At 42.6% G+C, this 12,494-nt stretch overlaps 1 protein-coding gene across 1 annotated transcript; it reads left to right on the top strand.

Moving 5' to 3' along the window:
- The first annotated feature begins 844 nt into the window (after positions 1–844).
- LOC147612718 (uncharacterized) lies at positions 845–3,279 on the top strand. The gene has a single exon (XM_086783288.1). It carries the CDS (start codon positions 1,158–1,160, stop codon positions 3,108–3,110), a length of 1,953 nt encoding a protein of 650 aa, XP_086639414.1. The 5' UTR covers positions 845–1,157; the 3' UTR covers positions 3,111–3,279.
- Positions 3,280–12,494: the final 9,215 nt, after the last annotated feature.

Genomic DNA, 12,494 nt, shown 5'->3' with positions numbered 1-12,494 from the left:
CAGGTGCCATGTGGAGAGCCAACATGAGCTCCCACCCAAGTCACGACGTTGAAGCATCTGCTAATTACTCGTGACTGGTAGAATTTGGAATATCTCATTAATAGCCGTTTTGTAATCAACTTGTTGGCTATTAATTATTGGTCAATCGGATTCTAAATCAATCAAACAAGCTTCTCAATCCACATCTAAATAACCCTAAACTTGTCCTTAATTGAAGTTGAGCCATTGATCAACCCACTTAATGCTTAATAACAAGGTCAATCAAACAAGCTTCTTAATCCACATCTAAATAACCTAAACTTGTCCTTAATTGAAGTTGATGGTGAGTTGAGCCATTAATCGAACTAATTGCAAGTGTAATAGATTATTGTCAATGGAATAGATTAGGATCATGGTTGCTTGTTGTTTACACCAAATAACTAACAGGCCTCTCTTCCCTAATTAGCATTTCTCCGCATCTTAACATGGGAATCTCCGCCCAACATGGGGTGGGCCCTGGTAATTATTTTTGGATTCTGGAAGTGTGTGTGATGTTAACAAGAAGAGCCATATGAGCCTTTCTCATTACGTCTTGTTGTTTGTTTCTTCCTAGCAACTTGATTACACAAGGTTTTTACACACAAAAATGCACTCTCCAAGTGGTATTATCTCTATTACCATTGTCCTCTGTGTGTGTGTGTGTGTGTGTGAGAGTGAGTGAGAGAGAGAGAGAGAGAGAGAGAGAGAGAGAGTGTGTGTGAGAGAGAGAGAGAGAGAGATGCGTGTGTGTGTGTATTATCTCCAAGTGGTATTATCTATATTACCATTGTCCAGTGTGTGTGTGTGTGTGTGTGTGTGTGTGAGAGTGAGAGAGAGAGAGAGAGAGAGAGAGATGCGTGTGTGTGTGTGTGTGTGTAGAGAGAGAGTGAGAGTGTGTGTGTGAGAGAGAGAGAGAGAGGAGAGTATATATCAGATCAGTTCCCTAGGTCATCATCATTTTAGGTTTTAGGTTTGCAGTGCCCTCCCAATTGGAGATTGCTTCATCGTCAAATCTAGATTACTTTATGAGCCTCTCTTTCTCTCTTAATGAGCCTCTCTTTCTATCATATTTAGGTATGCAGCACTACACTCACAATTGATTACCTTGGTAACTTAGGCCCGTCTTCGCAAAGACTCACATGGCAGCTAATCGTATCCCTGAACCTGCTAATAGTATTGGAAGGCATTGCTACTCTCTCAGATCTGCACATACCATCTCTTCCGATCATCACTCGGATTGCAAGCCTGCTAATTACGCTACTAATTGTGTGATTAAGGCGCCTGTGGCCGTATCAAGCGAGAGCTCAAGCAGTATCCTCTCCATGATGCAGAGGTCTCAAGAACCGTCAGTGCAATCAATGAAGGGTAAGGATATGTTCACATTAAACTGCAAGCAAGGTGAAGAATGGGAGATTGAAGAAGAAGGCCGTGGTGCTGGTGGTGGTGGAGGGAAGCAATATGCAGCGGCGGGCGGAAGTTCCGATGATCGGCCAACAGCTGTAGCAGTTGCTGCTGCGGGTAAGAGACGGAGGAAGAAGTTCGTCGGAGTCCGGCAGCGCCCATCCGGCAGATGGGTGGCGGAGATCAAAGACACGACGCAGAAGATCCGCATGTGGCTGGGCACCTTCGACACGGCGGAGGACGCCGCCCGCGCCTACGACGAGGCCGCTTGTCTCTTGCGCGGCACCAACACCCGCACCAACTTTGTCCCCTCCCCGCCTAAAAGGGCCTCGCCCCTCGCTTCCAAGGTCGCCCACATGCTGCACGCCCGCAGGAGCAAGAATAATCCGGCAGCATCTGCGACAACAGCGGCTGCCGCTGCAGCTTCCAACTGCAACAACCCACTTGCTGCAGCAGCTACTAATCCCAGCACCAAATACACTTCTAATGGAAGTGTTAATCATTCTCCTTGCAGCAAAGTATATCAGCATCAGATTGAAAATCAAGGAGTACTCTTCCAACAGCAAAGCCCCATCGTCTCTGACGACAATGAAGCTCAGTCTAGCTTCCATGAATGGACAGAATCAAGCACAGCCAATCACGGTGTTGCATGGAGAACCTGCACCCAGAGACGCAGAAGCGAATCTAAATCTTCAGATTCCGACCCTTCACTTGATGGAGACTGCTCCGTCGAAGGGTTATGGGAAGGAAAAAGTGTAATCGAGCATAATCATGATGATCAGGTCTTTGTTAGGGGTGAGCAATCAATCTCTGTCAATGAAGGGATGGATCTGGGTGACAACCAGCAAATTTTCACGAAGGATAAGCATTTGATCCAATGCAATGAAGACGTTAATGATCTGAGTGATGATCAGCCGCTGAAGCTTCATTATAGGGGCAGCTTCATGGATGCAGTACTAGGCATTAATGATGATATCATATGGGGCTCATCAGATGGATTAGGTTCCATGGCATCTTACTATAACAGTTCACCCTTTGATTTCACTGTGGAGTCCTCATTGGGCTCTAGCATTATGCAGGTGGATGACTTCCCCTTGATAACTGAGCTATCAGGCAAGCTTGAGGAAGCTGAGAGGGCTGATAAGAATGGCAGCATTAATAGCAGCAGCAACAACAGCATTATAATTGCTGAGGGCTCACAATTGATTAATTCAGAAGAGATGAAGAGGATGAGATTTGAGAGAAGGGTATCAGCTTCATTATATGCATTGAATGGGGTTCATGAGATGTTGAAGCAAACCCAATTGAATCCAATCTACCCCACAGCTAATTCTTCTGCAGCTTCTTCTTTCAACTTCATCAACACTTCTCCTTCCTATATGCATTCATCACCATGGAAATCATCATCATCATTATCATCATCAGCGTCATCATCATCTTCAACAACAACATCAACAGGTGAAGACCCAACTATATTAAGTTATTGGAAATTTAATGGGGCTCCAGTAATGCCCTCTAGCTCTGGTGCAACCACTAACACCTTAGGCGCCCCAGATTCTTCCATAATAACCTTCTCCAATCTGGGCTCTAATGGCGATAATAACAATAACTCAGATGCCCAAAGCCAACAAGAGGCTGCTATGTGGAACTCTTGGGACCTTTCTCCCCTCTGCCCACTTTCTGTTGCTTGATCAAAGAGAGAGAGAGAGAGAGACAGAGAGAGAGATTATCACTAATCATCATTTGAAGACAACCAGATATCTCTTATTGTATATTTTGGATGATGCAAGAAAATTGCACAAATACAGTGATCAATCCATTGTGTGGTCTTTAAAAAATCGTTATTATTAATTGTGATGCGGGCGCCCTCAATTAAGCCCCTCATGCATTGTGATGATTGTCATTATGGAGCGTTTCAATACTAATAATTTGCATTCTGGATCAAGTACTAGTACTACTAATGCAAGTTGTTTATACTGTTGCATCTAATAATGATCATTCTGCGATTGTATTAGACTAATGCAAGCAGTCGGTAATGTGGCGGTCTTTAATTATCTTTCTGTTATTTGGTTGATTAATTAGCTCATTGACGTACTAATGATACGGTTAGGGTGCTCTATGGAGTCTAGAATCAAGAATACTGTGGTATGCGCCTCGAATTTAGAAATATTAAACGAAGAATGTTTTGGATTACTCGAAAAATAGAGAAACCATTTAAATAGTAAAATGTCGATGACTCGTTTGCTGCCTGCTGGCAAGTGGCACCAAGTCGTGCGCAGCACCTGACTTGAGAGCATTTGAAGGCAGCAGACTGCTGCAGTAGCTTGCACGTTGGCGCCGTTAGAGCATTTAGTATGGAGAGGCGTCTAAAGAAGGGCAATGGGCTGTAGCCTGTACCAGGCAGTGACAGGCAATATATACTAATAGTATGGAGAGCCGTCTAAAGAAGGGCAATGGGCTGTTGCCTGTACCAGGCAGTGATGACAGGCAATATATACTATAGTAGTTGTAAATGTTGCCAAGCTACGCCGCCATAACCTAGAACGTGCATGGCAGCATGAATCATGGCGGTGGTCTGTTGTAGACAACAACCCCGCTCTGTAAGTCAAGAAGCAGTTCCCACCAGCCCCAGAATTTGAAGGCTCCAGTGGGTTTAGCTAACCCTTCACAAGAAGGATCATTTGATTCCACATGACCTTCAAATAAAACGTCAAAACTAATACCCTTTAAGACCATGGAGGAAAGACAAGGTGTTTTTTTTAATTATCAAAAGAAAGCTGATATATAAATTTGCCTTTCTATAGTATATATATATATATACTATTCTATGATCTAGTATTAGGTAGTAAGTATCAGATGGTAGGTAGCCTACTCGGTAAATTTTGAAAACTTTGGAATTTTTTGGAAGTTTGGAAATTGGCACCTTTTTTTCTACCCCTAAAACCTTTTAAATAAAAATGTGATTCTAGCACTGTTCGTGGCATTCTTCAGTCTTCACTGTCCCGACTCCCGAGTAATAGAGTATTCCAATTTCCCAGAATCCCAAGTTCCAATTTGCATTTAATGAGCTACATATACATGTTATCCTGCTAGATGGAGCCTCTCAATCTTGAAGAGAGAATAGCGTGTCCATGCATACGATGTAAGTACCAAATATTTCGAAAATGAAGGATTTGCAACAACCAGCATATTCATGACGCTGGCATATTTTCAATGGAGCGCTTACAAAATTTACGGTTTCAATCGTACAACCAAGCAAGTGTGCAACCACATCTTGATAACATTGCGCCTATGAATTCTCGTCCCCAACAAAGGATGAGAATATCGAAGGAGGGAGTGACAAATGGAGCTCAATTAACAGTACCCGAGGGAATGGAAGAAGGTCAGGGAATAGAAGAAGGTCCAATGGAGGAAATGTTGGATGCCTTTCTCGAGCAACAAGAAAGTGTCTTCGAGGAGCATGAACATGAAGATCATCAACCACGACATTCTCAAGGGTCAAATTATGAGGCCATGCGTAAACTTGCACGCCTTCCACTATACAATGGTGCCAAGATATCTGTATTGCGTGCATCTCTTACGATACTAAATTACAGTCAATTTTTGGATGGTCTAATACAAGTGTCACTGAACTCTTTAAGTAAGGGATTTATGGAGATTACACCTAATGTTAAAATGATAAATTTTTAACTTGACTAAATCTTAATAGTAACGATCAGATATTGCCATACTTGCAGGCTTTTGAAAGACCAGATATTGCCATACTTGCAGGCTTTTAAAAGACCAGATATTGCTATACTTGCAGGCTTTTGAAAGACCAGATATTGCCATACTTGCAGGCTTTTAAAAGACCAGATATTGCCATACGGCAACGAGATGCCTCCATCTCGTGCAGATGCCAAGAAGTTATTGAAATCCATAGGCATGGATTACAATAATATTCATGCTTGTCGCAATGATTGTATTCTCTTCCGCCATGAATACGAGCATTTGCAAGAATGTCCCCATTGTGGCTCTAACAGATATAGAGAAGATGTTCAAGGGGAAGCTATCCCAGTAAAGGTTCTTAGGCACTTTCCAATCCTCCCAAGAATAAAAAGCATGTTCAGGTGCAAATCTATAGCAAGCTTGATGACATGGCATGCCACAACTCGATCCACAGATGAAGTGATACGTGTGTCCCCCTGCTGATTCACCCGCATGGAGACACATTGAAGAGAAATGGCCGGCTTTTAGGGAAGATCCTCGTAACCTCCGTCTTGGCCTAGCAATGGATGGTGTAAACCCTTTTGGTTTACGGAGCTCGTCATGGAGTACATGGCCTGTTTGCCTTGTGAATTATAATCTTCCACTATGGTTAGCAATAAAGAAAGGTCATTTGTTGCTCTCATTAATAGTTCCAGGAAAGTACAAGGTGAAGAACATGGATGTATATTTGGCACCACTTATTGATGAGTTACGCACCTTGTGGAACAGAATTGAAGTGAAGGACATGTCAAAGCAGCAGAGTGGCCAAAGACTTGCAACTGTGCAAGGTATTCTCATGTGGACAATGCATGATTGGCCTGGCTATGGAGAATGCTCAGGTTTGTCTATATCGGGTTATAATGCATGTCCTCTATGTGGTCCTCGACTTGATTCAAGATACTCAAAAGCATTACGAAAGAATGTCTACCAAGGACATGTTAGGTATCTTCCAGAAAATCATGAATTGCGGGATGGTAATCTAGGAAGACCTCCTCCAAGTGCACTGAAGGCAAGCGATTGGAAGCTCAAATGGGAGGAATGTGGCAACTTGGCATGTCCTGGGATGATGAAGAGGCTCTCTATCTTTCACCAACTCCCCTATTGGGGTGATCTTCTTATAAACCATTTGCTTGACCCGATGCATATTTTCAAGAATGTAGCTGACATTTTGTGGAAGACCATGACAGGAAAAAAGGAGACTAAAGGCCAAAGGGACGACTTAGAAGAGATAGGTTGCATGCAAGAGTTGTGGGCTCGCACTAGACCCAATGGAAAGGTGCTACTTCCAAGAGCCCCATGGGTTTTTAGTAAGATGGAGGAACAACAAGTGAAGAGGACAATTTCAGAGTTTCAGACTCCTACAGGTTGTATGCATTGCTTGAAAAGTGCATTTACAAAGGATGATGATCTTAGTGGCCTCAAGAGTCATAATTGGCACAAGTTTTTACAATTTGTGCTCCCCATAGCAATAAAGGATTGCCTCACTGAAGACATTAGAGCTACTATCTATAAGATTAGCACATTGGTGCCCTTGTTTACATCACTGAAAATTTAAGTTCATCAGATCCAGAGATACCTCGACTATGGTCTCAAGAGTCTAACAGGCGAGTCATTGGTGAGGAACCTCAAGGCCAAGGCATTAAGAGAAAGATGGATAACAATTTGCAGGAAAAAATCAACAAATTTTGCATCTTGAACTCGCATGTAATGGAGAAGTGGATTGAGACATATGAAGCTCTCATGCGACAGCGAGTACAAGATCGTTTAAGTTTCAGAAGGAATCACACTACAAGAAATCTCCCATATCCAAAAGGTCTGCAAGCTCTTCCGGACTTTCCCAGAGGTAGATGGCTAGAAGCTACAATTTTAGAAGCCAAACATGCTGGTTTAACTATAACAGAGGAGGAGGAGGAGCTTACAAAAGGATGCGATTAGCATGTAAGTGTTTAAGTTCTACATATCTCTCTTTTTTTCTCTACATGTCTTAGTTATTGTTTGTCCATCAACAATCTTTATGTGCTATTTGTAGTATCACAAATATGGGGCGTTTTGGTCACATGGACGTCATTTTCGAGTAGAACGAATAGACCAAAGAAGAGCAACCTTTGATTGTGGTGTCACAGCACAATTTGTTCAAGAAAGTCGAGCAAGTGCAAGTGATGATAACACAATTAGTGGAATGCTTGATTACTTTAGAACCATTCAAGACATATTAAAGGTTGGCTTTAGAAGTTTTGAGTTGTTTATCTTTGATGTGAAGTGGTTCAAGGTAATCACAAATGGGCCACATGCAACTGTACGTAGAGACAAGAGTGGCCTCATCCAAGTGGACTCCACAAAGGTATGGACCGATCAGGAAGATACTTTTGTGCGCCCAGAGCATTGTGAGCAGGTTGTCTTTAAAGCGGATCCAAAAGATCCACGCTGGCTATTTGTGGTTCAAGTCGCCCCCCGCAGTAAGCAAATTTGTGAAGAATTAGAGCTACAACAGGGTGATGTGGATTCACAGGGTGGTTGAGAGCAACAAGAACAAGCCGATATCAACAATGAAGAGGAGCAAGCAACTGAAGAGGAGTAACTAGAGCAAGATCCAAATGAAGAGGTGCAAACCAATGAAGCTGGAAAACCTGTTGAGGAAGAAGATATAGATGATGAGGACATCCTTCATCAAGGGACTTTTAATGATGAGGATGCTGAAATGTACATAGAAATAGATCTCTTTGGGGCTACTGATCTTAATGAGGATGATAGAATAGATAATGATTTTTAAAATGATGTATCTTAATGATTATGCAAATAGTTATGACATATTTGTAATGATTTTATGACATTGAAGGTGCAAAGTGATATGGTTTACCATTGTTGTTTAGGGAAGTTAATGTTTGTCATATGGTCCTTTCATTGTTTACCATTGTTAATGTTTACCGTCACTAGTGCAGGTGCAAAGTGATATGGTTTACCATTATTGTTTATCATTGTTAATGTTTGTTATATGGTTCTTTCATTGTTTACCATGTAATTTTTATTTCGCACAAGTTTGTCATATGGTTTTTTGTCCAACAGGCCATGGGTGATGACTCACCGCACCGCTCAACTATGGTCTTGATTTCTCATTTAACCCTGATTTCTCATTTAACCCTACACCTCGGGGCATGAGTCCTGAGCAGTTATATGGTTTTTTCTCGTCCATGACTCCAGAGCAGAGAGCCATGGCACAGACTTATTGGGGTTCTCGAGCAGGGACATCAGCCTCACCATCTGGCTTCATGACGGCAGTTCCCACACCTGTAGGTAACGACAGCAGTTCCCACACCTCATACCACACAGCCTTCCACTCCTCTTACAGCTCGATCTACCACCTCTTCACATAGACGTCGCTCACGTACTAGGTCTTTAGGGGGAGGTTGTTGTGGTGGTAGTGCCACAGATGCTGTGACACCACCACCACGTGAGCGTCATCCTTCGCTCTCATCTGTTGATAGCACACCCATAGGTTCACCTTCCACTCCTTGGGGTGCACATGACCATGACAACAACAAGATATACACAATTAGGGATGGGGCACCTATAATGAATAGTGCAGGGAAGGCAATGAAGACACGAATTCGACAATTGTGCACTATACAGTTTCACAACTCTGTTATGACTTTATGGGATCAGTAAGATAAGGAGAAGAAAAATTACATAAATACAAAGATAAAGCAAGAGTTTCAGCCATCTGACCCTATGAATGTCGTCTTTAATGAGTGGATACAATATACAGCTCGCATTTTGATGGGGCATCGTAGGTCCGAGGCGAGGGATGCATTTAGAGAGGGGAAAGAGAAACCTATTTGGCTAGATGATAGGGAGTGGGAAGCCATAGCTCAGGAGTTCACAGAGACACTAGAGAGAAACCTGTTTGGCTAGATGATAGGGAAAGAGAAACCTGTTTGGCTAGATAATAGGGAGTGGGAAGCCATAGCTCAGGAGCTCACAGAGACACCAGAGAGGTTTCAACAACAAAGAGAGGCGGCAAGGGCGAGACTCCAAACAGTAAGGGCTTCTCATCTTGGGAGTGGTGGTTACGAAACCATGCGCCATGAATTCATAAAGTGTTTGTAGCAATTTTGTTTATCTAAATGTATGTATGTGGGCTAAATGTTGATTTCTAAAAGTTGTAATTGTTAATCGTTTATGTAGAAGTTGGCCATGAATCGCCCACCAAGTAGGTGAGAAGAGAAGTACGCTCACAAATATGGCCTTGTGGCCTTATTTCAGATGCTTGAAGCAGAAGGAGAGACCATCAATTGGGAGGCATTACCATAATGTAAGTCCTTTAAACTATTGGTATATGATCAAAATATTCATGTGAGTAATGTTTAATTTCTTGTTTATCTGAAAAATAAAAAAACGAGCACGGTTGTCTTTTGTGCTCTATTTTGGACAGAATGGTGCTGTCTGTTTACTGCGGTTGAGTCCTGTTGATTGCAAGCAGCCTGGCAACATTCTGTATCCAAAAAAAATTACTACTGTGGTCGTTGGTATATCCGCCAGTATAAGTGCCGGTATACCCGCCGTTATATTCGCCGGTATACCTGCCGGTATATTCGCCGATATATTTGCCGGTATACCCGTCGGTATATTCGCCGGTATACCCGCCAGTATATCTGCCGGTATCCATGCTGGTATATTTGCCGGTATAAGGGCCGGTATATCTGCCGGTATGCGCCCCGGTATGGGCACCGGTATGAGAGCCCGACGCAAATACCGACGTCGTGGTTTCGACGCAAATATCGGGGTTTATACCAATGAACGAGGCTTTTTTAGACCCCGTTTAATAACGTCGGTATAAGCGCCGGTATTAGGCTATCATGTAGTAGTGCCACCCTCAGACATTAGGTGAAATATGGACTCTCATTTTTAAAGATTTTCACACCTCCTCTCTTTAGAAAAATGGACTCATGGTAAAATTTTTACAAATTAAATCAAAAGTTGGCGGAGATTGCACATTTAGAATCTACTTATCGAGACCTTTCCAATGATATATAGTATGATGAGAAATTTTGATTATTCAAGAAGTCCTCAAATTGATGATGATGTGGCACGTTATCACCAATTTGGGGACTTCATAACATGCCATGTCATCACCCATTCGGGAGCTTCTTGAATAATCAAAATTTCCCATCATGCTATATATCATTGGAAAGGCCTCAATGAGTAGATTCCAAATGTGCAATCTCCACCAACTTTTGATTTGATTTGCACCATGAGCCCATTTTTCTAGAGAGAGGAGGTATGGAAATCCTTAAGGGGCAAAAATGAGAGTCCATATTTCACCTAATGCCTTATCCGTGCTAGGCTGCTCTCTGCACTCGGTTGGTGAGTGGTGACAACCTACAGGCTTTACCTCCAGAGCTCTGGCGTGACACATCTGCACTTGCCCAATGCCGGGGCCTAGGGGATAGGCCAACCTAGTTCCCACTGCCTAGCTCGCTGCGCTCAAGCCTCAAGGTGGGTGTCGACAGTTGGGCAATTCCAAGCTCTAGCCTCATGGTGGGCGATTCTAGGCTCCAACGACTAGCCACAAGCGATTCTAGGCGCCAGTGTTTCCAGCGACCAGCCTTTAGGTGAGTGCAGACGTCCTTTCTTTTGTGCTACAGTTTTCATTAAAATTTGAAAATATAGAATAGACCTTAGCCTTTGCTAAGACTTAGGTCAAGTCGTTCCCCTCTCAGGTATGAGGTCCGAACATCCACCTCCCCTCCCTGAACATAGCCTCTCTCTCCTTCCGAACAACCACCTCCCCTCCTTGAGCGCAGCCTTCAAAAAGTACCCTTCTCTTAAGCGCATTTCAACCTTTGTTTCATTTTGGTAAAAAAATGCTAAATAAAAACCTTGGTCAGACACCTTCATTTCTACCTTTGTTTCACAAAAAGCGCACAAAATTCGTCAACCAATTAATTGATGTGACCCAAAAAAAAGATTTTGGTGCCTTATTTGACTAATCAAAAGTAATATGAGGTGGCATTAAATACACTATAATGTTGTCTATAGTTAATGGTCATTTGAAAATAGTGTACCGATTATTTCATAATATGAGTAATCAATGCAATGATATTTCCACACATTACAAAAATGTATCCATGCAAGATTCAAAGTCTATAATAATTTATTTATTTTAATTGTTTTTTTCTAGGCTTCAATTGTCTCTTGTGGTGATCTAACCTCTACTAAAGTAATGGTCTAGAAAAAATGCTATATGATTTAATGATTACACAAATAAACCATATATTTTTACATCTCTCTCTCTCTCTCTGTGTGTTAAAATCCCATAGATCTCTCTAGTTAATCACTATGCATAAACATGCATAAACCAAGCATATACTCATCCACCCAACCATCCCTGAGCCCAAGGGTGCACACATAAATACAATGAAGTACCACATATCTTACCTTGGTGTCCCATACCACCAAGAGATATGACTTCATTCCATCAGCACATAGCTCTAGCATGAAATGTCAAGAGAGTAGATACAATGCTCTACACAAGAGAACATTCTTGGAGGAGAGTGCCCCATGTCCCTATTATATGGGAGAGCACTCAAGTGACTCTTTACTCTTGACTCTTGCCCCTATTATACTGGGTACTAAGTGTTGAGATTCAAGCTCCATGTCAGCTTGTGCCAGTTGCACTATGTGCTGGCATGTTAGATAGTAACATGTGTGAGACATAAATGACCGCGTCCAGCTGGTCATAGTGTGTGGACATTAGCTAGGGTTAGCAATGTGTGGACACAACACATGTAGTGTGATGTAGATTATGGATTATGGCTTTATGCATTGTGGAGAAGGGAGATGGCTTCCCTCTATGGTTAGGGTTTGCTTATGGGTTTATGAGTGAGTGAGAGAAGAGGGAGAAGAAGCTGTGAAGAAAAGCTGTGACCATTGGAACTGTGAAGCTTGGAGCACACCGATTTTCATCAAATCTAAGAGCTTGGCCTATCGGGTTGTAAGGACTACTAAACATCCTTGAGCGGATTGCAAGTGAAAAAACACAAACAACACCAGATTTGAGATGCCCAGGATAGGTCACCACAACAGAATTTTCAGCCTTCATATGGTGCCAAAGGTGGTCGTGGATCTCGTGAGGTGCATCCAGCCCAAGATGGTCGCACTCTTAGAGGCTTCATGCATTCATCTTCGCGGAAAGAGAGATCCACATCCCTCCACCATGCATCTTGTTGCATTGTTGGAGAACATGCTAGAGACTCTTCGTTCCCTTGACGATGTAGAGTCTTTGACAGCATGGCTAGAGACACAGCAGGGTGGATGAGTACATTGTGGTT

The sequence above is a fragment of the Cibotium barometz genome, chromosome 45, assembly GCF_041138505.1.
Source record: "Cibotium barometz isolate CiBa-2024 chromosome 45, ASM4113850v1, whole genome shotgun sequence".
Taxonomy (NCBI): Eukaryota; Viridiplantae; Streptophyta; class Polypodiopsida; order Cyatheales; family Cibotiaceae; genus Cibotium; species Cibotium barometz.
Note: the sequence above shows the minus strand (reverse complement) of the source record. Positions and strands in the feature narration are given on the sequence as shown.

Bases quoted from the DNA above. Each gene is read 5' to 3' on its own strand.
- LOC147612718 (XM_086783288.1), top strand. From the start codon at position 1,158: ATGGCAGCTAATCGTATCCCTGAACCTGCTAATAGTATTGGAAGGCAT.